This window comes from Prinia subflava, chromosome 9 (assembly GCF_021018805.1).
Source record: "Prinia subflava isolate CZ2003 ecotype Zambia chromosome 9, Cam_Psub_1.2, whole genome shotgun sequence".
Taxonomy (NCBI): Eukaryota; Metazoa; Chordata; class Aves; order Passeriformes; family Cisticolidae; genus Prinia; species Prinia subflava.
In genome coordinates, this window is record NC_086255.1 from 19,114,838 (window position 1) to 19,142,090 (window position 27,253).

The 27,253-nt window shown below is 60.0% G+C and overlaps 3 protein-coding genes across 5 annotated transcripts in view; 1 reads left to right on the top strand and 2 right to left on the bottom strand.

Moving 5' to 3' along the window:
- The window catches only part of PSD (pleckstrin and Sec7 domain containing), a 37,498-nt gene extending 33,289 nt beyond the window's left edge, over positions 1–4,209 (top strand). Inside the window, exons 12-17 of the mRNA XM_063405779.1 lie at positions 329–507; positions 1,336–1,406; positions 1,990–2,147; positions 2,436–2,580; positions 3,199–3,342; positions 3,593–4,209. Of these exons, the coding sequence (XP_063261849.1) occupies positions 329–507; positions 1,336–1,406; positions 1,990–2,147; positions 2,436–2,580; positions 3,199–3,342; positions 3,593–3,832 (937 nt within the window). The 3' untranslated portion in view covers positions 3,833–4,209. The remainder of the gene's footprint in view (positions 1–328; positions 508–1,335; positions 1,407–1,989; positions 2,148–2,435; positions 2,581–3,198; positions 3,343–3,592) is intronic.
- Positions 4,210–5,642: 1,433 nt separating this feature from the next.
- NFKB2 (nuclear factor kappa B subunit 2) lies at positions 5,643–16,414 on the bottom strand. Of its 3 annotated transcripts, none has more exons than XM_063405757.1 (24): positions 16,315–16,414; positions 13,393–13,576; positions 12,290–12,334; positions 11,861–11,939; positions 11,351–11,391; positions 11,153–11,251; positions 10,759–10,910; positions 10,058–10,164; positions 9,752–9,910; positions 9,561–9,665; positions 9,332–9,417; positions 9,078–9,216; positions 8,879–8,998; positions 8,596–8,781; positions 8,291–8,432; positions 8,040–8,154; positions 7,633–7,840; positions 7,373–7,542; positions 7,111–7,213; positions 6,768–6,997; positions 6,517–6,586; positions 6,227–6,399; positions 6,040–6,151; positions 5,643–5,944 (listed from the first exon to the last, which is right to left on the bottom strand). In XM_063405757.1, the coding sequence occupies exons 2-24, from the start codon at positions 13,435–13,437 to the stop codon at positions 5,829–5,831; spliced, it is 2,802 nt and encodes a 933-aa protein (XP_063261827.1). In that variant the 5' UTR covers positions 13,438–13,576; positions 16,315–16,414; the 3' UTR covers positions 5,643–5,828. The 3 variants fall into 3 exon arrangements, with proteins under 3 accessions (XP_063261827.1, XP_063261825.1, XP_063261826.1); XM_063405755.1 differs by having other exon boundaries at positions 12,290–12,400; XM_063405756.1 differs by lacking the exon at positions 16,315–16,414 and having other exon boundaries at positions 12,290–12,400; positions 13,393–16,247.
- Positions 16,415–16,639: 225 nt separating this feature from the next.
- Positions 16,640–25,717, bottom strand: TMEM150A (transmembrane protein 150A). Its single transcript, XM_063405778.1, has 7 exons — positions 25,481–25,717; positions 23,708–23,755; positions 21,518–21,589; positions 21,306–21,373; positions 21,092–21,219; positions 20,115–20,292; positions 16,640–18,327 (listed from the first exon to the last, which is right to left on the bottom strand). Exons 1-7 carry the CDS (start codon positions 25,558–25,560, stop codon positions 18,083–18,085), a joined length of 819 nt encoding a protein of 272 aa, XP_063261848.1. The 5' UTR covers positions 25,561–25,717; the 3' UTR covers positions 16,640–18,082.
- Positions 25,718–27,253: the final 1,536 nt, after the last annotated feature.

Sequence of the window (27,253 nt, forward strand, 5' to 3'; positions counted from 1 at the left end):
CTGGCATCTGTTGCACCCCTACCCAAAAAATGGTTTCTCACTCCCTGGGGCAGGCAGAGGTCCCACCCTGAATCAGCAGCAAAAGCCAGTGCCTTGTTGTTCAAGGGACCAGGCAGCAGCTCAGCTGTCTAGAGAGACAAGGGCACACGGGCATGGCTAGGTTTGGGATGCTCACCTGTGCTGATGGAAGACTTTTCATCCTGGCCTGCTGCTCCTAGGTTCCCTTTCAGAAGCCAGGCCTAAAAGTAGCACCGAGCAGTGGGGAACTTGGTATTTGCTGTCCCCAGAAAGGTAACAAACTCTTTCCCCACCCAAATCTGATTGGCAGAGATGAGGAGGAGCTGCGAAAGTCCCTCTCGGAGCTGGCAGATCCCAACCCAAAGTCCATCAAGCGCATCAGCAGCTGCAGTAACCCCTTTCTGGACTTTTCCCAGGACTCCAGCATTGCCACTTACAAGCACGGGCTGTTAGTCCGCAAGATCCACGCTGATCCCGACTGCAAGAAAAGTAGGTGCCTGGTGAGCCCATGGGGGCCACCTGGGGCAAGAGGGTACCAGTGAACTCCAGAACTGAATGGGAAGCAGGGCAGGAGTCACTATGTGACATCCATCTGTAGCTTCATGCCAGCCTGCAGCATCAGTGCCCTGTCTGGCTGGCTGTGCCAGGCATAATGTCGGCCCTGAGGCTGGGGAGCTGGAAAGCCTCTCCCTGCCCACAGACCTGAGAAAGGGGCAGGCAGGGTGGTGGGGTGGGGGGTCTCAGGGTTGCAACCCTGCCACAGGATTGTGTGGATGAAGGGAAGTGTCCTGTGGTGTGATAGACAAGGCACACAGCGGGCTGCAGCTGGTTGGGCACTGCCAGGCACGTTCACCATATTCCCCATAAAATCCCTCCTAAGCCCTGGCCGTCTAATGCTGCCTAGATGTGATTAGATGCAGCCGCCCTTCAAAGCCAGCGTTACCTGGCAGGCGGCACTGCCTTGTCCCCATGCCCGAGCACAGAGGCAGTGGCGAAGCCGAGCACAGGCAGCGAGGCGGGGAGCACAGGGGGGGCACGGGGGAGCACGGGGGGGCACGGGGGAGCACAGGGGGGGCACGGGGGAGCACAGCACAGCGCTGGCCCTGGGAGGCAGCAGCAGCCCCCCTGCCAGCAGCACCATCTGCCAGCCACGCGGCCTGCACGGGCTCAGGTGCACAGGGACAGTCCTGGCACGCTGCCCGTCCCGGGGGTGGGGTGACGTGCGCTGTGGCAGGGCTGGCTGGAAGAGGGTGGGGTGGCTTTTCCCCCCGCTCGGTTCTGAGGCTGATGTCTGAGCTGCTGTCTCCTCCCCGGCAGCACCCCGAGGGAAGCGCGGCTGGAAGCCTTTCCACGCCATCCTGAAGGGAATGATTCTCTACCTGCAGAAGGTAGGCAGCAGGACCTCCCACATCCACACCACGGAGAGGGGTTCTCCCCAGTCCAGAGAGTGGGTCACAGCAGTCTCCGCAGCACTTAGAGGGGGCCTGCAGCACACAGTGTTGCAAAGCCTGGCCTAAGCAGACTCAGCACCCTGCATGCCTGGGCTGTTGCTTGGGGACGTGGTGGCATCCCTGTTTCCAGGGCGCTCGGGTACAGCTTGGGCAGTGAAAGGCACTGCTGAGAGTGCTGTGTGTAGGGCGCTTGCCTGGGAAGAGAGGGGCACCAGCGTCTTTCCGCTGAGTGGAGGGCTGGGCTACACATCCAGTTCCGTGCAGGCACACACACGGGGAGCTGGGAGCAGTGGGGAACAGCCCCCTGTGCTGTTGCCAAGCCAATGTGCCTGGGTTGCGCAGCCTCTCTCCAGGAGTGTAGCATGAGCTGGAAGCAGAGTCCACAGCTGCCTGGTGGAGGGTCGGTGGTCTCCAAGCCCTGCCACAGCCAGCACTAGTCTGCAGTTCTTGAAATCTCATAGAGTTGACTCATGGTGGGGTGCATCCCTGAGCTGGCTCTGAAACACCCCCTGATTTGCAGGAAGAGTACAAGCCAGGGAAGGCACTGGCAGAAGAAGAACTGAAGAATGCAATTAGCATCCACCATTCACTTGCCACCCGGGCATCTGACTACAGCAAGCGACCCAATGTCTTCTACCTCAGGACAGCTGACTGGAGGGTCTTCCTTTTCCAAGCACAGTGAGTCCTTCAGAATCCGTGGCTAGGCCCCACACTGGGGAACAGGAACGCCCCTGACTTGAGTGTAGGGTGGGATGGGGCTTAGGGCCACCTTGCTCTCTCCTGTCCTGGCCCTTTCTGTAAGGAGAAGGACCTGGTGTCAGTGCTGAGCTTTGCCCAACTCCTCTTTTTCCTACCCTGCTGGGCTCAGGTTAGCTGTGGGTAGAGTCCCAGATGCCTTGTCTGCAGAGTAGATCCCCCTGTCTTTGACAAAGCTAGCTCATCTGTATTTTGGCCTTTTTTTCTCAGGAACCCGGAGCAGATGCACTCGTGGATCACGCGCATCAACGTGGTGGCAGCCATGTTCTCTGCGCCCCCCTTCCCCGCAGCCATCGGCTCCCAGAAGAAGTTCAGCCGCCCGCTGCTGCCCAGCTCCTGCACCAGGCTGTCTCAGGTGGGCCCCAGTGTGGGGACAGTGGTGAGCCAGGGACAAACCCCTGGATCTGCCAGTGGCACATTCCCCGTGGAGGGATCTGGGTAGTGCCGCGCACCCAGCTGCCTCCCCAGTGAGGTGAAGGGCCAAGGGGGAGACAGAGAAAGGGGGTACTGAGACTGGGGGCAGACAGTGAGGTTTTGTTCCTGGCACTGGGGCTGGAGTCAGGTGATGGTCAGACCATGGAGGAGAAAGTGGTCTCACACCACGGCTTCCAAGGTCCTGCCAGGGACCTTGAAAGGCAACTGACTGGGGGGATTAGCTGGCACTCGTGCATACCAGGGCAGTTATTCATAGAGCAGAAAGGATTTAAAAAAAAAAAAAACAGCCTAGTTTTAGAGGGATTAAATTCTTGTGCTTTAAGACTGCAGTCAGCCCCCCTATGAGGTGAGTGCAGATTGCCCCCAAGAGCCTGTAATTTCGCCTGCCATTAGAAAAAAAAAATCAAACCCAGCAGCAGAAACTGAGATCCTGGCTGCTCCTAGAAGGGGTAAAACCTGTTCTGTCCCCGGCCAGACTGCCCTGTCACACTACCAGGGGGACAGAGCAGGGCACTGACATGGTGCTACCCTTTCCCAGGAGGAGCAGGTGAAAAACCATGAGACCAAGTTCAAGACAATGTCAGCGGAGCTGCTGGAGCATCGTTCCTCACTGCCTGAGAAGAAGGTGAAAGGCAAGGAGTATGAGGAGCTAAAGCAGAAAGAAGAGTACCTGGAATTTGAGGTGAGCTGGAAGATCCCCCCCTCTGCCCTCAGGCCCTCTGCCCCTACCTGTTTGGCCATCCTCAGTGATGGCCAACCTATCCCATCAGCTGAATTACACTGCCACTGCTGTGGTCTAGGACCACGAGCATTCCTGCCCTGGGATGCTGGCTGGGTTGGAGGGACCATGAGCATCCCCCCCTGCAGGGATGCTGGCCATAAGACAGTACCCAGCTTGCCAACCTCTCTCTCTGCTGCACTGTGCTCCTCAGAAATCACGCTATGGCACCTATGCCATGCTGCTGCGGGCCAAGCTGAAGGCTGGCTCCGAGGACCTGGCAGCATTTGAGTCCACCCTCTTTGACACAGCGGGTGGGGAGGATGATGGCCTGAAAAAGTCCCGCTCCAGCCCCTCACTCAACGCAGAGCCCTCCAGCACGACCACCAAGGTGAAGCGCAACGTCTCAGAGCGCGCTGGCCGCCAGCCCCCTGGCCATCCCCAGAAGTCGTAAGTGTGGGGCTCAGCTGCCTGCACTGCAGCTCTGTTCCTGTTCCCCCGGCACGGGGGTGGAGGCTGTGTGCCTGCTGAGGCCCTGCATGTGTCCATCTGTCTGCGGCACAAGCTGGAGGGGGTGACAGCCCTACTGCTGCTGCCAGCACCAGCCATGCAGGGCCATGGCCCCTCCACTGGAGACAGTGGCAGAGCAGGACAGTCCCAGGTCCTTGCCTGCAGGAGCTGCCTGGCCCCATGAGACTTGTTCCTGCTCCTCCTTGTCCTGCATTTGACTGCAGGACCTGCTCTTGCTGCCCTGGGGAGAGGGAGCAACTGAAACCTATGCGCTGGGCTCAATTCTTCAATGGCTTAAAAAAAAAAAAAAAAAAAGACAAACGCAGAAAAACAAAGCCAGCGGCTGCTTCTCCAGCTCCATCGTGCCATGGGGGTAGATGGGAGGGGGCCAGCCCTAGACTGTCCCCTCTCCTGGAGCTGGTGGCCAGGGAAGCCAGGGCAACAGCACCTGGTCCCTTCCCTGCCACCTCAATCACCTCTGCACCCTCCTCGCTTTCTTACAACTTTTGAACAGTTTTTGTGATACAGTTTTGCACTTTTTAGTACCAGATCGAGCTGACCACCTGGGAGGGTTTTTTGGGGGGCTACTTTTGAAGCTTTTTGGGAACTGTTAAAAAAAATACAAAACCACAAACCCAGCCATATCTTGTAGGCACTGCATTCTGGGGGAAAGGTTTTTAAAAGGACTCAGGGGGCGATCCAGCTCCCCACGCCCCCACCCTGCAGCAAGCCGAGCGTGGTCTACTGTGCGTACTGCTGCTGCCTGCTCCCCAGCTCCACTTCAGCACCAGCAACCCTTCAGGGAGACAGCCCTGTGGCTGCCAGTACCAAGGAGGCAGCCTTGAGATGGCAGCACCCATTGCTGCACGTCTGGCTGCATGGGAGGCTCATGCACTGGTGCTTCATGACCCCTTTTCCACCCCCCACGGCTGGCAGCTTGGACTGGCCCTGTTTGCCTGGGTGTGAGCATCATACCCAGGGCATGCTGGGCAGCAGTGTGTAAGTACTCCCCATGGGGTGGTGGCCCCTGGAGCCAGGGCTGATATGGGAGTCCCCCTGCCCTATGGGTCCAGCACAGGCTGGATCCAGCTTTTCTTCCCATCTCTTTTCCAATGCATGGCTGGGGCCTCAGATGCTGCCAGGAAAGCCTGGTCTGCAGTGCTGCAGTCCTTGTGCTGCAGCAGCAGTGGTGCAGCCCCTTCCTCAGCAACAGGTTCCCTCCTTGCCAAGGTGAGGGGCAGGCTGGGGCAGCCCTCACCACTCCAGAGTGGGCTGAAGGATGCCTGTCCAGAGCAAGGTGCAAGTGATGGCGCATGGCTGCAGGATTGTCCAGAAAGGGGTCCAGGTACAGTGAAGGGCTGTGACCAGGGGCTGGCACACATGCAGTTCTCAGCCGCCTGGGACCTGGCTAGTTTCAGCACTGACTTTGCGAATGTGTCAAAACTTTTTATTCTGCTCTTTTGAGTCTACTGCAAAAAAAAAAAAATCCACCCTTGCCCCAGGTGGCTTGGGAGGTAGGGGGGGGAAAAAACCTTTGTACAGCTTCTTCTCTCAGTTACTGAAGTAAAACTCACTCTTCACTTCTTGGGTTTGCCGTGGTTTCTTCCCTATGGCTGGGGACAGCCCCAGCACCAAAGGATGCTGAGGAGGGGCTGGCAGCTGTCTCCTTGCTGCCAGACTTCCAGACCCAGGCAGCGTTCACAGAGGTTAGTGCCCAGCTCATGGCTGGGGCTAGAGAGAGGGAGGGCAAAGACTAATGGAACCTGTGTCCTTTTATTCAGAAGAGGGACCATTAAATAAGAGCAGAGATGGGCAGGAGCCAGCTGCATCCCATCCCCCTGAGTCCAGGCAGCCGGACCCCAAGTCCAGAAGGCACTTGTGTAGGCAAGGCAGAGGACAGTGCAGCTCCAGTGTGGTCACAGGGGCTGCTGGCTGGCTCCTCAGTGCACCTGTGGCTGCTGGCTGGGAGGCAGCTCACCCCCTGGCTTCAGGGCTAGTGTGGGCCCCTGCTCCTCCTCCACCGACTCACTGCCGTAGGCACTATCTTCCTTCAGCTCTGCAAAGCAATCCCCAGGTGCTCTTAGCAATGGGGCAACAGCAGGGCAGCACAGACACTTCCTGCCCACCAGCCCCAGCCCTCACTCTCTGTACCTGTGCTTTGCAGCTTCTCCAGGGCCTCGGTTTTGTGGAGCATCCTCACGGCGTTGTGGAGCCCCATGGAGTCCAGTGCCTCCAGCAGTCCCCCCAGGCTGCCACCTGCCAGCTGCGGAGAGAGGGCACTGAGCAGGGCTGATGGCCAGACAGGCGAGGGGCCAGAGGCACCCGAACAGGCACTGACCTCGTAACTGCGCAGGAGGCTGGCACTGGGCGAGGGCGTGTCCTTGTAGGTCTCCACGAGGCTGCACAGCCCCAGGCGCTTGGCCAGCTCGATCCAATCTGACCCCCTGCAGTCCTGGTTCAGCAACTGCTCCAGCCCATGCAACGCCTCATTGTCCAGTGACAGGACCTTCCCTGTGTGAAAGAGGTGCCCCCATCACAGGCTGCCCATCCTTGCTGCTGGGAGGGCGTTACCCTGCCTAGGTGTGGTGCTTTTGAGTTGGGGGGGATGGGAGGGCAAGGGCTGCTCACCTGGCTGGGGGGCAGTGGGCAGTTCTGCCTGAGGCCCCTGCTGGGAGGCCTGCAGCAGGATCTCCCGCACCTGCAGACAGACATGGGTGTCAATCTTCCAAAGCACTGCCCCGATCCCCCACTGCCTCCTCACACCTTGGATCTCTGCAGGACACGGAGGAGCACAGGAACATCTCCTGGAACTCTGCCCCCTCCATGCCGTGGCCTGCACAGAAATACTCCCAGCGAGTTTGTCCCGCTGTGCCACACACCTTCTGGCTCCGGGTCAGGTCCAGGGACGTGTGGCAGCGGCGCTGCCTGTGCCCTGCCTGCCAGTGCCCCTGTGTGGAGAGCTTGGAGTTGGTGCTGTGCTCTGCAGCCAGGGCTGGCTCCCCCAGATCCATGGCCAGCTCCTGCTCCTCCGGGTCGGTGTCCGTGTCGCTACTGGCCTCTGACGAGGACAGGCTCATGGGCTCATCGTTCTCACACAAAACATCTGCTCCTGTCAGGAAAGGGTGGCATGAGCCAGGCCCACGGGTCTGACCTTGTGCCTGGCACCACGCAGCACAGGCAGCCAGAGCTATGGGGAGGGAAGGACGAGGGGCAGTGCCTTACCAGCTTTAAGGAGCAGTTTAGTGAGGGTGGGGGAGCCCAGGCCAGCAGCCAAGTGCAGGGGGGTGTTCCCGGCGAAAGTCCGGCTGTTGATATCTGCTCCCAGCTACGAAAGGTGTGAGGCCATGAGGATGGACTGCCTGGGCACTCCTCCTACACCCTGTCATCCCCAGGCCTCAGGGGAGCCCCCATTTCTGCCAGGAGCCTCTAAGAAGCTGCACCCCATCCCTGTCCCACAGCCACCCCTACACCAGCCGCTCCATACCTTCTTCACCAGGTGGGTGGCCATGTTCAGGTTCTCCATCTCCACAGCCAGGTGCAGTGGGGTCCTCCCACTTTGCCTCTCCACAGCATTCACATCTGCTCCCGTCCTGACAAGCAGGTCCAGGCAAGCCAAACTCTTTGCCTTCACAGCCAAATGCACAGGCAGGAGGCCTGCAAGATGGGGATAGGCTCAGCAGCCTTCTGGCCAAGCCCATGGTGGCACCACTGGGGTCCTGCCCATCGTCCCTGAGCCACACTCACCATGGAAATTGGGCAGGCGGAGCAGATAAGGGGCAGCTGAGCCCAGGTGAGCCAGCAGTGTCCTCAGCATCTCTTCATCGCCAGCCTGGAGTGCCAGGTGCAGCAGGGAATTGCCGTAGCGGTCCAGCAAGGTCGGGTCAGCGCGGGCCTGCAGCAGGAGCTGGACCACCTGGGGCTGCTTGGTGATGACTGCCAGATGCAGTGGAGTCTGCAGGACAGCAGCACATCCTCAGCAGCGCTCGCAAGAGGAGCCAAGTCCTGCACCACCATTCTCTCCAGTAGCTGCAACTTGCTCAGATCTGCAGCCTCCCCTCAGCCAGGAGCAGCTACAGGAGCCCCCAAAGTTGGAAAACAGGAGTGAGGAACTACTCGCAGGTAGAGAACTGGCTGCTCTGAAAAACATGTACCTGTTGGAGGTTATTGGAGATGTTGATGATCTGCTGGCTGGGGATACTAACAATGATGTCGATCAGCTGCTTGATCACAGCTGTCTGTTCATGGATAATAGCGAGGTGCAAAGGCCTGTAGAGAGAGTGGGATGCCCCTAGGTCAGCTCCATTCTTCTCCAGGTACTCCCTGCTGCCCTCAGAGCCCCCATAGCGGCTCTGACAGACAACAAGACCCCCATGGTCTCCCTTCAAACCCCTCCTGTGCTCACGTGTCTCCGTTCTCATCCTGTGACGCGGCCAGGTGCCTCTGGACCGCCAGCAGCATGCGGGGGTCGGCGGTGACCGAGTAGTCAAGCAGGGCATGGGCATTGCGACGGGCTAGAGCCAGCATCCACAGCTGGCACAGCTGGGCTGGGGGGCAGAGCAGGATGTCACCTCCAGGAGCAGCAGCTTCATCCACCCTTCTGCATCCACCAGGTGTGGAGAGCAGCACACAACCCCAAAAGGTCCCCTATCCATGTCTCCTCTCCTGAGTGACGTGTCCCAGCCCTCCCTCAAGCTCAGCCCCTCCTACCGTGCTTCTGCAGCTCCTTGCAATATGTGCTCTCTTCTGCAGGCGCCTTCCTGTCGCTCTCAGGCCCCTCTACCTTGGGGCCCTTCATCTGCACACCCCCCTGGTAGCTCCCCACGGGGTGGGGGCCGGGTGAGTAGATGCTGTTGTAGGTCAGCCCAGGGGAGTATGGGAAGCTGAGGTTCCCACCTGCGGGGCAAGGCAGAGGAAGGGTGAGCAGAAGGGAGCCCCCAGGGCCAGACCTCAGCCACGTGAGAGAGGAGGGGGAAGAGGCATCACCACTCACCTCCTCCAGAGCCAAAGCCCCCGGCCCCACCGCCAGCACCCCCCATGTGCGAGCCACCGCCAAAGTGCTGAGGAAACTGAGGCAGGACTTTCTTGCGCTTCCTCTCCACCTCTTCCTTATCTGTAGGGAGAGAGGGGCAGCAGGGTGAGAGGCAGCCCCAGCAGCAGGGGACATGCCAGCCTGCCTAGGTGGTACTCACCTTCCACCACTGGGTAGTAGGTGAACTGCTTGGAGTCACTCACATCCCCTCCCCGTTTCCGCTTCAGCTGCAGGAAGACGGTGACAGGACGGTCGATCTTGGGCTTGTGGTAGGGGGGTGTGCGGAAGACAATGGCATACTGTGGGCAGGACATGATGGACATGAGGTTCTGCTCATCCCTGGTGCTGGGGCTCACCCCACAGGGCATTCATCTGCCTTGAAGCACAGCAGGACACTCCCCACCTCCCCTGTACCTGCTTGTGCACATCTGTAGGTGAAAAGTCTCCAAAGGCCTGCCAGCCGTTCTCATCATCCTCGTAGAACCGCACCTCAATGTCATCTGGGGAGACAAGTGCACTGGCACCACCTGTCTCCTTGCCCCAGACAGGCTCCAAGGACACAGACCCTTGACCACCCAGGAGCCCCAGATCTCTCCTGCCACAGCCCCTCCAGAAGGTCTCGTCTGGAGAGAATGGCTTTTACCTTTCTGAACTTTATCACACAGCAAGTAGACCTCATCTCCTCCCCGCACGGAGCCTGCTGTCTTATCCATCCGTGAGATCTTCAGGTTGGAAGCTCCAGGGGACTCTGCAGAGCAAGAGGTGTTGGGAGTCCCAGTGCAGAAGTCCTTACCCCTCCTGCCCCATCCCTTTCCTGACTGGCCCCACACTCACTGCTGTCGTGGATGGGGTCTGAGATGACAGGCTGGAGGGCCAGCGTGAAGTTCCCACTGCTGTCACGGAGGTAGGCGGTGAAGCGCAGCCGCACAATGCTCAGGTCCATCACCTTCTTCAGCTCCTTCGCCTCCAGCTCGATCTCACGCAGCTCCACTTCTGCCAGGGCAGGGGGACAAACCGTCAGGCTAGATGGGAGAACAGTGCTCCAGGTCCCTTCCCACCCACCCCAGCCCCACGCTAAGCCCAGCCCCCCGCTGTCAGCCCGTGGTGCCAAGGCCCACTGAGCGCCCAGGCTGCCCTCACCCGTCAGCAGATGGCCCCTGTTGCGCATCTTCTGCTGCTTCAGCTTTTCCTTCATGATCTCCATCATATTCTTCTTGGTGACATGGAGCACACCCAGGTTGCTGAACCTGCAGAAGAGGGAACCTGCTGGGATCTGGGAGCACCAAGGCCAGGAGCAGCAAGCTCAAAGGGGCACATACTCGTGCAGCTGGGAAGGACCTGAGCACAGAGCAGTGCCACTCAGGCAGCAGGGAATCAGTGTGTGTGTGGCAGAAGAGGTGCAACCACAGAGGAGAGGAAAGGAGCCCCACTGGGCTCCCACAGGTGACAAGTCCAAAGGGCTGGCAAAGACAAGACCAGGAGGACTGACGGCCAGAGCCATGCAAATGGTACTGAGCTGAGCCAGAGATGGATATGTGAGAGCAACTGCAGCAGATGCAGAATAACCTGTGACTCAGACTGACTTCAAAAGCCATCTGCAAAGCTGGGGAGCTGTAATCTCAAGGACAGAAGCTCAAAATAAGCTGCATATGTCAAAACCCCGAGACAGGCAAAATGCTCAGAGGAAAGAGTTGTAACAATGAACTTGTCTAAACACGTCTGACCTCATCCAGCTCCAGGGTGCACTAATCCCTATCTTCTCCCCATCTCATAAGCTGCAGGCAGCACCCACAACCACCTCACATAGGCAAGAGGCTACCCTGGGTCCTCCTTGCACATACTGAGCAGTCATGTCCTTGGGTCCCACGACTGTGACACAGTTGCCAGCCTCGTTGCACTGCTTGCCCACCAGGCTGTGGGCATGTACACGGGGAGGGTCACTGTGCGTCACCAGGTCTACCTCGATCCGGGCCATCCCTGTGTAGTTACAGATCTGCAGGGAAGAGGGAGACAAGGGTCAGGTGCAATAAGCCAGGAGCCTGAAGGATTCTCTACAAATCCCTGTTATCCCTCTCCATGGCCAGCACCCCTCCTGCTGCAGCCCTCCCATCCCTGCGGCACCAGGAGACACACAAGAGCTTATTATAAATTCCCTGTCCTTCCTTCAAGGCTCCCTCCTGATGCTCATGCATGGCTGCAGACACTGCTCCATGCCCCTCCCAAGGCAGTGCTCACCTTGACAGTGGGATAGGTCTTGCGGCCCTTCTCGCTGGACGCTCCCGGCAGCCCCCCATGGGAAGGGCCCTCGCAGCCGTACCGAAATCGGAAACCCCGCTGTGGAGGCAAAGAGGTCAGCCAAGGGCGGCCAAAGCCTGATGCTGTGAGAGCAGCAGGTGACACTTACACCTGTCTTTACCTGGGTGACGTACTTACCTGCTTGGGCTGCTCAATAATGACAAGGTAGGGACCTTCCACTGGAGGACAGAAAGGAGAGGTACCAGTGAGAAACACAGGATAACCAAAGTGCATGTTCTCACTAAGCATGCTGGAGATACAGGGACAACACTGAAGGTGATGTGACCCCTGTCTGTCCCATGGGGGTCCTCAGAGCCCCCAAACCCTGTGCTGTCACAGTCCAGCTGGGAATAGCAGTCAGAGTAGCAGGAAGAGGAGAGGGCCAGAGGATGCTCTGTCACTTGGGGAACAGGGACCCCCGAGAGGTCAGAGCCCAACCTGGCAGTACTTGGTAAACTGAGCAGCAGGCCTAGATGGAACAAGCCCCATCCTGGTGGCGTGGGGCAGGGATTCCCAGACAGCCCACAGTGGGACCAGTAAGGACAAAGCCTGTGGTGCTTCTGGGAACTAAGAGGCATGAGTCAACTTGCTGGGAAACTCCGCTGCAGCTGGGGACCCCTGGAAGGGTACAGCCGGAGAGGCCCTTACCTGTCTCCATCAGGGGCTCCTTCTGCTCCATCATGTGGGAGCCAAAACTGAAGTCATCATAGTCAATCCCATCCAGGCACTAGGTGATGGGAGGGAAGATGAGTGTGATGAGTGTGTTGGGGCTGGAATCCCCCAACTACCCTGGGCGGGTGATGGCAGTCTGGCACAGAACCCCATCGGGGCAGGCACAGGTCCCTGTCCCTTCCCGGGAAAAGAGGTGGGCAGGTGCAGATCCCTCAGTGCCCACCCTGGAGGCTGACACAGACCCTCGCACCTCCCACCCAGGACGTAGGCACAGACCCGCACCTCCCACCCCACCCGTGGGGTCGGGCACTGCCCCCTGCCCAGCTCCGGGACCGGGACCAGGCAGCGACACCTCCCGGGCCCATTCGACCCGACCCGACCCGACCCGGTCCGTGCCGCACTCACGGGTGGGAACTGCTCGTCCATGTCGGCGCGGGGCCGGCCGCCGGCCTGCGGGGAGAGGGGGGCTGAGCGGGGAGCGGGGCTGCAGGAAGGCACCGCCGCTCCGGAAAGTCCCTAGAAACCCCGCCGAGGCGGGAAATGACGGGACCGCGCGTCACCGGCCCGCCCCGCCCCGCCGCGGCCGGGGCACGGCCCGAGCCGGCTCGGGGCAGGGGCACGGCACGGGGGACGCGCACACGGGACGCGAGGGTCGGCCCGGCACGGCTCGGAGAGGGGCTCTGCTCGGCACGGCTGCTCCTGCGCCCGCCGGGGCACAGGGACGGGCCGTCCCCTCCTCGCCTGGGAATTTTGGACTCGGAGCCCCGGGCGGGCTGGAAATCCCGGAGCACTCCCGCCCGCCTCTCCCGGCCATTCTCGCCCGGGCGCTGCCTGGCAGCTCCGGGGCGCCAGATGTGCCGTATTTTCCCCCGGGAGTACGGAGGGATTTACCCGCCCCCGTCCCCGGCCGCTGTCCCGCTGCGGGGGCCAGTCCCCGCAGCGCTGCCAGCAGCCGTCCCCCAGCAAGACCTGCAGAGCAGCACGGCTGGAACCGCCCGGCCGCCCCATAAAGCCCCGCAGCAGCCCCTGGGTCCCCCAAGGTCATACCCCACATCGTCCCACCCTGCCCAGGGATGTGTCTCCCGCACCGGGATGTCTCCAAGCCCCTATGGACGCAAAACAGGAGTCGCCCCAAAGTGCTGTCCCCAAGCCCGCTGGCTCCCCCCTGGGCAGGGGAATCTCCCCAGAACTCTGCAGACCGAAGCAGAGCCTGCAGCCGCTTGCCAGGCACCCAAAAGGGTGCTTTCCCTCTCCCCAGTTTCAACTTACGCAGCAGCCCCTGCATCCTTCCCGCGGAGGTGGCCTGAGAGAGGCATTCGCTATCCGTGTTCCCATTGCCTCCTTCCCACTGGCTTCAAAGTGGAAGCGGCAGCCCCACAGCTCGCTGTGGGATCTTCTCCCACCGCCCCAGCACTCGGCACTGGATGCTTCCCGCCGACCCCAACAAGGCACCGCCAGCAGCAGGGGCCCGTCCCTGCCGCCCACGACGCTCACACCCTCCTACTCACCGGGGAGGAAGAGGCTGGTCTCAGCAACCCGTCCAGCCCCAGCATCGCCGCAGGGATTGCCAGTACCACAGACAGGAGTTCAGCTGGGGTCAGGGTCTGCCTGACCACAGAAAACCACCGGCGACTTCTAGCAAAGGGGCAGGGTCAGGGGAGAGCCCATGGGCACGCTCTGCATTTCTTCTCACTAACCAATGAAAAGAAAAAAACCCTGTATCTGACTTCACGATGCCCTCATACCATGAATTTCCGAATCAGTGGTTGCTGCAGGTCCCACTCAGGGGATTTTGAGTGTGTGGGAGAAGAGGGGAAGGAAGGGGATTGTTCAATCCGTGCATGACTCATATTCTTCAGAAGCTGAACAGAGCCTCTTCAAGATTTTTCAGCCACTCAAGTCTTCCAAAGGGGCTGTCCTGTGACCCCAAGCCTGAGGTTCTTCCCGGTTGGCCTGCCACCTAAGCATGGAGATGCATTGCAGGCAGCCATGCAGCCTGGGATGTGGGGTCTGTGGGACCTGCAAGCACAGGGGTGAGTGCAAGGAAGGAGGTGAAGGTAGAAATCCAGGAGTGCAAAATGAGGTGGAGACCTTCCTCCTGCCATTCTACAGGGGCTTCCGAAGGCCTAGGAACAGGGACACAACCCCCTGCTGGTCCGTGGGAAGCAGCACAGACTGCCTGCTTTGGGATCCCACCTGGGCAGCTTCAGCCTGCCTCCACCATCTGCTGGCACAGATCTTCCAGAGGTGAACAAAGGGGCAAACAACCTTCCTCAGTGTGCTGGGAACAGCCACCTACCCTACCCACTGAGCCTGGTGGGGCAGCCCAGGCCTGAAGCTGCTGGATAAGAACTGACTATGCTCCTTGAATAGCATAACTCCCCTTCTCCAGTGGCATCAGCTCCAGCTCCTCTTGAGAGGTTTTCACAGCTCACTCACTGCTGCCCGGGACACTTCCACTTGTTGCAGCAAACAGCATGACTAAAGAATCTCATGGAGTCATGCCTGCGTCTCCCCATCCCACACAGCTCTGGCTCTCTCTGGAGGTTGCCATATCCCTGCACACTTGTGCAGTGTGTGCTGGAGGAAGCCCACCTTGCTTGCTGAGCAGAGATGGTGTCACCACCTGCTTCCTTGTTCCTGGAAAAGCGACCTCAGGCAACTTCAGACCTGCTCTCAAGGTGAAGTCCTGCCTCCTGTGCCAAACAGCATGCCCTTCTAGCTCCCAGGACTCGGGGTTTCCCCTAGGAGCATAGCACACGCAGCTTTTATCCCCCACACATCTCAGAAGGGAATGCATCTCCTTCCTCCATCAGTAGCATGCCCTGCTCTGTTACCCAACACTCCTGCCCTGGATCATGAGCTCGAACTGCAGACCCCATCTGCTTGTCTAATTCCTCCCCATCTTCACACATTCCTAGGGTTCAGGAAGGATTCTCTGGGCATTGCTGGAAATGGGGGAAAAGAGGAGCAATCCAGCTGCAAGGCACTGCCCAGAGCAGCACCAGCTCCCTGCCCTGGAGGGCAGCACTGCCACAGCACCCTTGCCAGATGGCAACAGCCTCCCTGTGCCAGCCAGGCTGCTTCAATTAAGGGCCAGCCTTTGGCTAGCAGTGCGAGTCAAAGCCATTCTTCCATGCCTGCAGCTCCTTGAACGTGACCTAGTAATGCAGGTGCTATTTTCTTTCCTCCCATGACAGTCGGCTGACTTGCAGAGCTGTTGCCCTGCAGGCAGGAGGGAAACATACATCAGCCTATCTGAGGCAGGAGCGTTTAGTAGCCATGGGAAAGGGTGCTCCAGAAATGCAGCACGAGTACAGCCCTGCTCTGAACTGTGCCAGTGTACAGCTGACATGTTCCAGCCTCTCAGCTGGCTGCTCCTCTAACATACCCTTCCCTTCGCATTTTGATTTCCCTGGGGTCTGCTAACACCTGCAAACAATGGCCCTAAATACTTGGCCTTGCTTTCTGCTTAAATCCTGTGCTCTGCTCCGTCCCTGGAGTCCCTACAGCTACTGGCAAGAGGCTGCCGAGTCTCTCTTATATCACGTTCACAGTGACTTTGCTCTGAGATCCTTCCTGGAAACCAAGTCCTTGACCACCAAGTATGGCAGAGAGAAATCCCCTCTCCCTGACGACTTTCTAAGCCTCCCCCTTCTGACAGCCTGTCTTTCAGCACTGAAGCCATTTGTATATCTCTGCTAGTGTCTTTACTCTCATTGTGGCTATCAAGTTGGTTTTGGCAAACCCCAGCCACCCACTGATCTGGTTTTCTCCTCTAAGGGCCTGTAAATCAGCTCCTCTGCTGTCATGAACTATTAATCCAGCTGTATGCCCTCAGAGAACCCCTCCCACTGTCAGCCCTGCGTTTGCTGTCTCTCACTCTCTCCAGTTTCCACTCTGCCCACGGTACCACTGCCGTGTTGGTGCTCACGGCTCCGTTTGGGCCGGAGCTTGCCGAGCCTGCGGGCACGGATCTGATTCCCCTCGGAGCTGGCAGCCAGCCAGCCCTGCTCCAGCGCAGGCAGGGCTCGGGACGAAGGAGGGAGAGCTGCAGGACGGGGCAGAACCCACTGGCAACACAGAGAATACGGAACTTCCCCACCGGCAGGGAAAGGGTGTAAGCGCCAGCGCTGGGACTTGCGGTCTCCTCTCCCCTCCAAGACAGCAACTGTCTCTCCAACGTGGATCTTCCCAACACCCCCTACCCCAGCTGGCCCCATGGACGGCCCAGAGGCAACCAGGGACCGGCGTAGCTGCTGGAGAGAGGGAGAGCGCAGGACCCTCCGCTGGGACAGGAACTTTAAACCTCTAGATCGCTCAACTCCCCTTCCCTGGGACCCGTTCTCCCGCTGGCGCGGCAGCCCTGCCCGCCGCTCGGGCGCATCCCCCCGGCACCCCCAGGACCCCCACCCGGCCCGGCCGCTTACCTTCACCCCAGCCCAGGCCGGCCGCCGCGCCCCGGCCGCGGTACCGGGAAAGTCCCGAGCCGGCTCCGCCTCCCGGGGCTTCCCGGACCCGGCTCCGCCCGGCGGAGACAGCGGCAGGGCGGGCCAGGGGACCCCCGAAGGGACGGACATCTCCAGGCTGCTGCATTCTGGTGACATCGCCTGTCCGCCACCTGGCTGGCACTCGGGTCACGGAACCGAGCCTCGGGCTCACGGCTGTCCTCCGAGGGGTGGACGGGACCCTCCGCCCCATTCCCAAAGCCAGCTGCTACTCCAGCGGGGAAAGAGCATCTGCCTCACCCACGGCTGATTTTCACTTTTATTATTGTAAATTCACTGTTGTCTTTATATATACTTTTTAAAAAATATATTAGATACAAAAGTCAGAAAGGCTCCTCTTTGAACTACACATACTGGTAGATTTACAGGCCGGTTTGGAAAAGGTGGGCAAACAGGAAAGCCCAACTTGATCAATGCGCACAGCAGCAGCAGCAAATGCCCCTCTCCAGGGACAAGGGGATTTTATATATATATATATGTATGTGTATATATATATATATTTGTAGATCCATACGTACACACACACACATACACACAGCACTCACACCTCTCCATACCCCAACCCCTGCCCAGGACACCCCGGGCTGCACCTCAGCCCAAGGATGAGCGGGATGGGCTCCACCAGGGAGCACTGCCCAAGGCACCACAGGACGGATTTGGGAGTCCCAGAAGAACGGGGCACACGCTTCCCCTGTTCCTACAGAAGTGCCTGTCCTTTCCATGGCTGCAGTCTCTGGGACAGCTTCGGCGGGCAGTGGCACAGAGTGGAAGTCCACTGCTCTGCAGGCACGGTGCCTGCGGGACATCCCCTGCATGACGGTAAATTTGGAGACTCATTTCCCAAACTAGCTGGAAGCAGGGGAATGCTGACACCAGGGAGGTGAAACCTGCCTCAGCAGTTCTCAAAGCTGAAAAAATGTGGGGAAAGTTGCTGACTGATGGCATAGAAGGCCCTGAGCAGTGAGAGCCCTGGTGTGGGGGGGGTCAGCACAGTCCAGCTGGGGCTGCTGGTGTCATCCTGCAGCAGAGTGAGACACCATCCCCACCTGAGAAGGCAGGCAGGGAGAGACCCCTGCTGCCATCCTCACCGGGGCTGCAGACAGACTGGCAGTGCTGTCACTTCCCAAGGAAGGGAAAAGGCACTCCGTTTTTTGGCTCCTCTGACAGGCACAGTAGCCAGCTGGAAGGCTTGCTCAGCTGAACCTTACCCCTGTGGAGGAGCGAAGAACAGATCTCACCCCCTTCCAGCACACCAGGCTTGTGTGGTGAAGGGAGGGTGAGGCCCCTGTTCCTCCACATCCCTTACAGGAGGAAACCTCTGTGTGGTTGCCCTCAGCAGCCTAACTCAGACCAGGCTACCTCAGAGGCTCACTGGCAGATCCTGGCTCTGCTGATAGCACCAGATTGGCATCCCCACAGCCCAGCAGTGACCCCAAACCCTGTGGGCAGGGAGGGGACAGCTCTTGCAGGGGCAGCAGCTGCCAGAGGAGCGCTGGACACAGCTCCTGCTGAGAGTAGAGGACACAGCAGGCCCAGGTGCACACGCAAACAAACAAACACACAAACACACAAACACACAAACAGACACACACACACACACACGGCAGCGGGGTTTTCAGACATATTCAAGGTGGGAGTCACAGCCAGAGCCCAGTTTGGGGTCTCCACTGTGGGCTGCCTCCTGTGGGGGTCAGGCCATAGCCAGGCCCTCCACATGGCTGTGGATATGGGCTGTACTGGACAGGCTGCTCTCGCCTTTGTAACTTTTGGGGGCCCGGCTGGCTTTCAGCAGGACCAGGAAGGTGTCTGTGGAGATGGCCCCAAACTCAAAGGTGAACGTGCCGTAGAAAACTAGGACATCAATGATGAACATCCACTCACACAAGGCAGCCACGTGCTGCAGCACGAAGCTCTCCTGGATGAAGAACACGCCACCTGAGGGTATCCCAGTCAAGGAAAGAACAGCTGAACCCCAACCACCCCATGGAGGACCATGTCCCACTGTTACCACATGCTGGGGTGGACCTGAGTACCCATCCTCTGCAGGAAACACATCAGCACTCCTAACACTGACAAACCCCCACATGCTTCTCCCAGCACTAGGAGGGCCCTGGCATGAGTGAAGCAGTGGCACACATGCCCAAACCAGCCTTGGTAATTCATGGCACTGATGCCAGGCTGGGATTATCTGAAGAGGCCAGGGCAGGAAGAGCTCAAGCTGCAGGTCTCAGTGCAAGCCAGGTGCCAGATGCCTCAACTTCAGCACTCCCTGCCTCCTCCTCAAGCCAGGCTGGTGGTCCCCATCCTCCCCTTTGACAGGTCAAAGATGATAAAAACCTTTGAAACAGGTTTAGGACTGTTGCATCCCAGTCCTGCAGCACCTCCTGTCCTGTGCTGCAGGCTGGCCCACCCCAGAGAGAGGGCCTGCTCCCACTTCTACAGATCCTACCACTAACTGGAATAACTTTATCCTTCTCTCATCCTCACCACAAATCTCCAGGGAAACCTATTGCAAGAGCCACTACGAGTGAGGGGAGGAGGCATGTACATCCCTCCAGGAGAAGCCTCCAGCAGTACCATGCCTTCTGCAGGTGAGACCAAGATCTGGGAGAGCTGCAAAAGCAGAGACCTGATCTATACAGTGCAGAGCCCTCTGCTCATTCCCCCCATCCCATCAGGAAAGATCCCAGCCCTTTCCCCACACTGCCCTCACCACAGCTCACTGTTTGCCCACTGTCAGTCCCCAGAGCTTACAGAGCACGATGGCCACAGCAGATGGACACCAGTCCCATCTTCCTTGTCCTTACATGCCCTTCCTGTCCCTCCCAGCTGGCATGGCCCTGCAGCAGTCCTGCCTTTCCCAGCTCCCTGCCTGCTTCCCAGCCTGCCTGCCTGCTGTGGTGACAGAGCAGGACCCTGCTGATATGTGCCAGGCTCTCCAGCACCCCCAGGCTCCTCTTGTGCTGCTCGCCTCAGCCAGACCCTAGCAGCCCCTTTGGGACCCATGGACACTGCATGCTTTTTCCCCTTCCTGCCCAATAACCACTCCCTTGTTTCCCAATTTATCCCTAACCTCAGTCCCAAATAAGCTCCTCACTTCCCAGCCACACACTTGGGACCATTCTTTGAGCTCCAGCCCACCTGATGCCATGCCCTCCCTCCCTGGCAAAGTGTTTGCAGACCCCAGTACCTGCTCACCAAGCCCTTTCTTGTCCCATGGGCAGGTTGGCTGTCGAGTGCCTGGAAGTTCTTGCTGCAGAGGTGCTGCCATGCACTCACCTGGCACCTGCACACCGTGCTTTTGTACTCAGCTTCGGTCAGTGAGGTAATCCAGATGGACTTTGCATTGCCACGGGCGCAAAATACCTTTGTCCCATTAAAAAACCCCAACAATTAACCAGACCTGGGTGGTGTGTGACTGGAGCCTGCAGTGGTGGCTGGGCTGGAGCAGCCACAGCAGGGCTGGTTTGGGGCATCCCAGCACCCCAAGAGACACCCACCAGCATCCCTGCCCCTCCTCAGCCCCTGCCCAGCCCTGGTACTGCTGCTCCTCCAGCCTACACCTGCAGGGCGCTGTCCACCCTCAGTGCCCTGCCCAGCTCCTCTCCTGGCACCGTGCCTCACTGCTAGAGCAAAGGATAGAGAGTGCAGGGCACATACCCCACTGTGAGCACCACCTTTCACCAAGCCTATTCCCAATCTTCCCACACCCTGCAGGATACTGAAGACGAGGGTGAAGAAGGCCACAATGGTGAGGATGCTACGTAAGTGGCCGGTCCAGTACTGCCCTCGGGTTTTGGCCATGCGGTAGGTGAGGATGGACTGCAGGAGCAGGAACAGCATGCTGGTGGGAAAGGCCACCCCCGCCCCAATGTAGTGTAGCACCTTGGCGTGATCCACCTGTGGGGAAGAGACCATCAGTGCCAACACCCTGGGACACTGCCTGTCACAGCATGGCTCTGCCCCAGGAGTTGGACTCCTGCCCAGGAAGGGGTGCAGACAGTGCTGGGAGCAGGTCCAGGCAGCTCACCCTGTGCCTGACTCCTGGCTGAAGAGCAGCTTGGATCCAGCATCTACTGCTGGGATCTCAAAGAGCTCTGCTTCTTTTATCCGTGGGCCAGCAGCCCTGCTGTGCCCAGGGGCTGCCCTCTGCCCTGAGCAACGCCAGGGACTGCCTGCACCCCTCCTGAGGGTCACGGCCCAGCGCCGCTCACCACGGCTGGGCACAGGGGGATCGGGGCCTGCAAAGCTCCTCCCGGGGCTGCTGCAGGGCTGCGGGAGGCTGGGGCCTGGCAGTGCAGGAGGGGCTGAGCATTGCTGGGCCCTCTGCGGTCCCTGGGAGCACGGGCTATGCCCCGACAGTTTCCTGGTGCCACCCCCTGGGCAGGATCAGGAGCAGCCCGAACAGCATGTCCCTGCCCCTGCACGTGCCCGTGGAGAGGACACACAGTGCAGAGGGGCTCGGCTCAGGTAAGGGTTAAACCAAACCCAGCAGCTTAATCTGGACTTGAACTATGAATACACAAAGACAACTCCCAGCACCCTGGGAAGCACAGCACTGACTCAGGGCAAGGGAAGGACTGTATGGATGGCACGCTGGACCGAAACAACCACCCCAAACCCTGCCCTGCTGAGCACAGCTTCAGCCAAGGCCCTCTCCTCCTCCCTTACCCCAGGGACTCCTGAGGAGATGCCTTACCTGAAAGTTGCCTACCATGGTGAGGCCAGCAGCGCAAACCCAGCCAGCAGCCAGCCCCAGGGTGTTGAGGAGGGACGGCCCCAGGCGCTCCAGGAGGTGGGCGTAGCGCAGCAGCCCCACCAGGATGACTGCGGGAGGGAAACAGCCCCGTCACTGCCAGGCAGGGTGCAGGGCAGCCTCTCCCAGCCCTGCTTCCCCAGCAGCAGGCACTTACCCATGAAGGAGCCCAGGCTGCAGATGAGGCTGAAGAAGCAGCTCTCAGGAGGCAGGGTGCCACACTTGCTGTGGGGACAAACAAGGCCCACGGAGCCCTCAGACAGGGAAACTGAGGTGTGTGCTTGGCTCTCTCCTCAGCACACCCTCCTGGGGTGCCCTGGAGGGGTCTCAGAGCAGCTCTGCCCGTGCTCCCACCCTGAGGCTGCTCACCTGACGAGGGGGATGTGATCCAGCGTGCAGCAGGAGCTGGGGCCATCCATGTCACACGACTGGTTGTAACTCCTGCCGGCAGCAAAAGGACAGGTCAGGAGAGCCGAGATGCTTGGCAGGACCCTCCTGTCTCCTGCCCACAGGCCCTGCAAGGCCAGCCGAGCTACTCTGCACAGATATGTGCCCACACTGTCCAGGGAGCTGCCCACTGCCCAACAGGCAGCATCATGCCTGTGCTCCCACAGCCTGTTCCCTCCTGCTGGCTCTGCTGCTCACCCAGAGCCCCAGCCTGTGAGGGAGAGGCCACGGCAGGGCAGAGGCTGCATGGGCCAGGGTGTGGGCTCAGGGGGTTCTGGCAGCCCCACACCCAGACAGCAGCAGGAGCCTGCTAGCCCCCTCACATATTCCCAGGAGGGAAGCACCAGTGAAGCCGGGCACGCAGCCACTGACTGCTCCAGGTTTGCAGGGGATGGGCTGGAATGCTGAGCTGTGTGGGAAATGGCCCCCACAGGCACCCCCAGGGCAGTGCCACCGAACCTGGGAGGGAGGCACTGCCTGAGGGACATGACCAGAGCCCGCCCCTGGGCTGCCCTGGGGCCAGGCACACCAGCAGTGCACCCGGGGTGGTCCTAGCACTGCTGGGCTGGGCAGGGCTCTGCTGCCTGCACCCACTGCAGTGCCCTGGGAGCACCTCCTGCACCCACAGCCCCTGAGTCCAGGCACCCTGAGCTCTTACAGCCCTTCCACAGCTGCTGCCTGCAACCCTAACCAAGCCTCCACCACGGGGGCTCATGCACCCTCACAGCTCTCCCAGGAGCTGCCACACACTGGAAGTGGGATTTTGGGTGCCTCTTTGCTGCAGCGTCCCCCAGGCACACAGCACCTCTGCCTGGCATGGCCTAGTGAGACCCCCTGCTCACACTACGAGCAGTGAGTGCCAGGTTCTCTACCCCAAAGGGCCTCTTCAGACACCGCAAGTCCCACATTGAGGGGAGACTGAGGGGGGACAACATTGTGGGGGGAGCTGCAGGGGGACAGTACTGCCCTGTCCCTCACCCAGGGCACCCATCTACCACCTCTGGCTATGCAGCAAGCACATGGTTAAAAAAGCTGTTTTGGAAAGGGCTGGGCCCTGATGTTTTTTCAGTCTCCTCAGTTTACTGGTAGCTTTGTTTTCCAACCACTAAACCCAGGCGAGTCGAGTGGTGGAGCCCCACGGCCTCCTCAAAGGCTGCTCTTGGGGTCGTGTTTGGTTTGGGAGGGGTGTTTTTATTATTATTTTGTTTAAAGCAAGCGGCCTAAGGCCAGGAAGCATTATTTGTCATTAAGGGCTGGCTGTGCAGCACAGACAACCCGACACACGTATTCTTCCCAGGGCAGAATCAGCCATCAGGCAGGAAATGGCAGCAGGTTTTTTTTTTCACTTCTTCAAACACTCCAGCAAGAATTAAACTAACATGGATCTCTCTGGGCAGATTTTTAATGCGACGCTACAAGCCAAAAACCCTGCAGAAGGAGTTGCCAAGAGACCAAACAGTGTTTCTTTTCCCAGCCCTTGTCTCTTCCACGCCTCATCCCCCATCTGGGGGTGTTGCAGGCAGCTCTGCCCAAGGGGTGTCCAGTGCTGCAGGACCTTCCCATCCCCCTGGCACTGCCAGATTTAGCCTCAAGCAAGCAAGTCACAACCTTTTCCATGGAGACACATAGTGCTCTGTAATTCCTGACCACTTATTTTCATACTTTCTCCATGCTGTGTTTTTTCAATGGCCTCCTTCTCCCTGCCTGGTTTGGAGCAAGGCTGGACTGTTCACCAGAGCAGCCCTTACCACAGGCGAGCCCGGGCAGGGGAGGGAGGGCAGCCCAGCCCTGACAGCAGCTCGTCCCCAAGCTGTTCTGCTCCCAAAAGGCACTCAGCCAGGCAGGAGGCACGTACTCTGTGGCATTTGCTCCCTGTCACCACCATGTCTGCTGGGGGAGAAGGTGGCTCTGTGCCCCTTTAATGCTCCCACCTCTGCCATCGTCCCCAACCCCCTTTCATCACAGTCATAGTGCAGGGAGTGCCTCAGCTACCCAGTGGTCTGGCACAGCTTGGCATACTTCAAGTGAGACAGGTATGGACAGACTTGGCATTATGAGGTGTTTAATCAAGCCAGGATGTGCCAAAAAGCCCCTGCTTCCCCCAGGCCTTACCAGTTGTGGACAGGGCAGATGTGGTTGTTGGACAGTGCCATGGCATATCTGGAGGCGAGACAACAACAGGGTTACCATAGCCACCCGCCTCCCTGCATCCCCATTCCCTGCCATCACCCAGAGAAGCCCCAGGAATTAGCTGCCAGAGCACAGGGTACAAGCCTTTACTGCCTGCCAGGGACCAGCACTCATCCTGTGGCACCTCCCAGCTTTACCAAGCAGGAAAAAGAAAAACAAGTGCATGAGCACATGCTCCGTGGAACTCCCACTGCTGAGACCAGGTTCCCCTGCCTTGTACCCCCATCCCTGCTGAGAGCCACCTCCTGCTCCAGTTCAGTGCAGCTGCTGCTGTGCTCCACGGGCTCTGGGGGACTGCTCTGTCACAGAGCATCCCTGGCATGCCCCTGCCGTGCTTCCCCCAGCCCCTGGCTGGCCAGCAATGGAGCTAAAAGAAGTCTGGAAAAGCAGCCAGAGCGTTGGGAGGGCACTATGGGCAGATCAGCCCCATCAAGCATTTCACTGAGGAGTCACCCTTGTGTCTCAGTCAGTGCAACAAGGGGCTCATGACAAGCATCCTGCTCCACTCCAGGGGGTCTCAGCCTCATGGCCCCCACCCCAGCCATCGAGGAGCCCTCCTGCCCGGCAGCCACAGCAGCGGGCAGCACCCTGCTGTTCAAATCACTGGCAGCTGTGAAGAGCTCAGGTTAAAAATAGGCCCCAGCACCAGTACGAAAACTCCTCTGCTTCCTGAGCTGGCCATCTAACAGCTGGGCTGCAAAAAGGATGATCCCAGAACAGAGGCAAAGAGCAGGACAGGTGGGGGAAACCAAGGATCAGCACTCCCAGCCACCAAGGGGCAGACCCCTTACCGAGCCATCTCCCAGCACAGGTCTCCAAAGGGCCACTCCCAGGGTAGCTCAGGCTGTGGGGACCATAAGCAGCAACTCCCACCTGTGTTGTTTTGGTCTGGAGGAGCATCTGTCCCCCAGGGTCACTCACGGGTGACAGCCCTTGCATTCCAAGGTGTCAAAGGAAAAAACTTGGAGCGTAAGTTCCTAGCACCAGGTTCCACAATGGGATTGATTGTGAAAGACAGGTGATACCTCAGGGGGAAGCTCTTGGAGGAACCTGCATCCATATGGGGTACATTCACTCCATCCCACACCCCAGGAAGTCCCATCACCTATATTGAACCTCTTGGTGCCTTTGAGAAAAGTCCTTCATCCACTGCTCACCAGTGTTAAGGCCTGAGAAAGGGACTGCTGGGGTGGACTAGTACAGTTCACCCAAGTGACACAGCCTCTACTCCTAGCACAAGGCCCTTCCATCCATCCACCGCACGGGATGGGTGCCCACGTGCGGACACAGCCCTGGCGCGGCTGTGTCCTGGGCTGGCAGCGCGGCTCCCGATGCCTCAGGTGCCACCTGAGCGCCAGCCGCGCTCACGCCGGGACAGGGGCACGCGAATCCGCAGGGTGTCAGGGATGTAGGGACAGGGAGGCACATGCCAGCGCTGCTGCAGAGGATGCGGGGACCACGAAAGGCGGCTTGGGGGTTCAGGGAGGTGCGGGAGCCCCTGAGTGTCCAGAAGTGCCCCAACATGACCGGGAACAGCGGCTCCCCGCAACCTTCTGCCCGCTGCATCCTACCTCGCAGCATCCCACCCTAAAGCATCCTCCAACCGCCGGCCCTCAGTTATCCCGCAGCATCCGCCCCGGGCCCCGGCCCAAACGCCCGTGGGTGGGGGGCTGGCGGCGACCCCGCGGCACTCACACGATCCACATGCCGGTGATGGTGAAGGCAGGCAGCGTGACGGGCAGGATCCCCCAGGCCGGCATCCTGGGGCCGGGCATGCCCCGCCGGGCTATGGGCGAGCGGGGCCGCCGGGGAAACCTCCCCGCTGCCTCCTGCTACCGGGCCGCCGCCGGGCCGCTCTCCCCATGGGCGACGGGGCCGGGGCCGGGCTGGCGGGCGGAGCGGGTCCGGCCGTGCGGAGAGGCGCCGGGACAGCGCAGGCCGGCCCCGCCCCGGGGCAGCGCGGGTCCCGCTCGGCGGCGGGGCCGGGCCCGCCCCGTCCGGCGGCAGCGGGGAGCGGGACGGGCCGGCGCGGCCCCCGGCGCCACGTGGCGGCCGCGGCGGCCCGGGAGAGTGGGAGTGCTGGGGAGGGCAGCCCGGAGCAGGAGGGCACGGAGCCGGGAACGCCGGGCTCCGCGGGGCCGGCGGCCCCGCAGCGCGCCCGGCTGAGCCGCGGCGAGGGACAGGCTCCCGCAGGGCGCCGGGGAGGGCAGGCACGGCCAGCAGCCAACACCCCTCCCGGGAGCTGGGGACACGAACAGCTTTTGCAGAGGCTGGCTCGGGCATCGCCAGCCGGCTGCGGGCTGGGGCCTCACTCCCCTCAGCTCCAGGTGATGCTGTCTCTGCCCGAACACCAGCTCTAGGCCCACATCCGCAAAACTGTGGGCTCCTGCAAGCTGGCCCAAAGGGCACTGTCATAGACGAGGCAGGAGGTACTGCGACAGGGAGGGGCCAGGCAGAGAAGGCCTTGTTCAGTTCACTCCTCTTCCATGGGGCTCAGCGTTCCCTCCTGCGGACAGGGCTCTGTTTGCACCCCAGCAGTGACTGACCTTGTGCTCTCACTAAATGGCTGCAGCCACGCTGCCAGCCCCTGCCTGCGCACAACTCCTGACCCAGTTACCTTGTTCTCTGTTCCCAGACGCTTTCTACAACTAGGGATTAAGTTCAGCAGCCAACCACCAACCTTGCTGCCCAGAGAAATTTCCATTTTTCTTACACAGAAATGTGAGGAAAGGAAGCACAATTTCCCCTGGCAGAGAAGCAGGGATGTGGTAAGGCCAGGGCCGTCCCATTTCCCTATTGGGAACTCAGCAATAACTTGCCCTCTTGCCCCCGGCTCCTTGTGGGGAATGTGTTTTCAAGTCCCAACACATCCTGTGTCGCCAAGGGCTGTGCACAGCCCTTGAGCACGGAGCATCTGGTGCTCATAAAGCCTGTACTTTCCCTCTGCCTTCTGCAGAGAGGAGCTGCCGGGTGCAGCTCTGGCCCTGGCCTGCGTGGGAGAGAAGCCCTGGCTGCCCACCACCTCCCGCGGGCCAGGGCGCTGGTTACACAACCGCAGGAGCATACTGCACACTGGGACCTGTAGTCTTGGGGGATCTCATCATCCTCTGCGTTGAATCGCGCCCCAAGCAGCGTCCTCACAGGCCCAGGGTCTCTCCTTGCTGTTCAGCCCATCCGTTCGGGGCAAGAGCTGCACTCCAGGGCTTTGCTCATGAGCAGTCGTGCTCCCAGAGCTGCCCCTGGCATTGCTGTCTGCCGGCAGGCAGCAGGCCTGGCCCTGGCTCTCCTGGCAGCCTCCTCACCCCACGGGCTGTGGGAGCAGCGCCCGGGCTGCAGCAGCCCGGGCAGGGCCTGGCCCGCCCCAGGGCCACGGGTGAGAAGCACAAGCTCTGCCGGGCTGCCTTTGGTGCAGCTGGGCTGAAAATGCCGGGCGCAGTAACTTCAGCACGCATCAGCCTCTGCAACAGG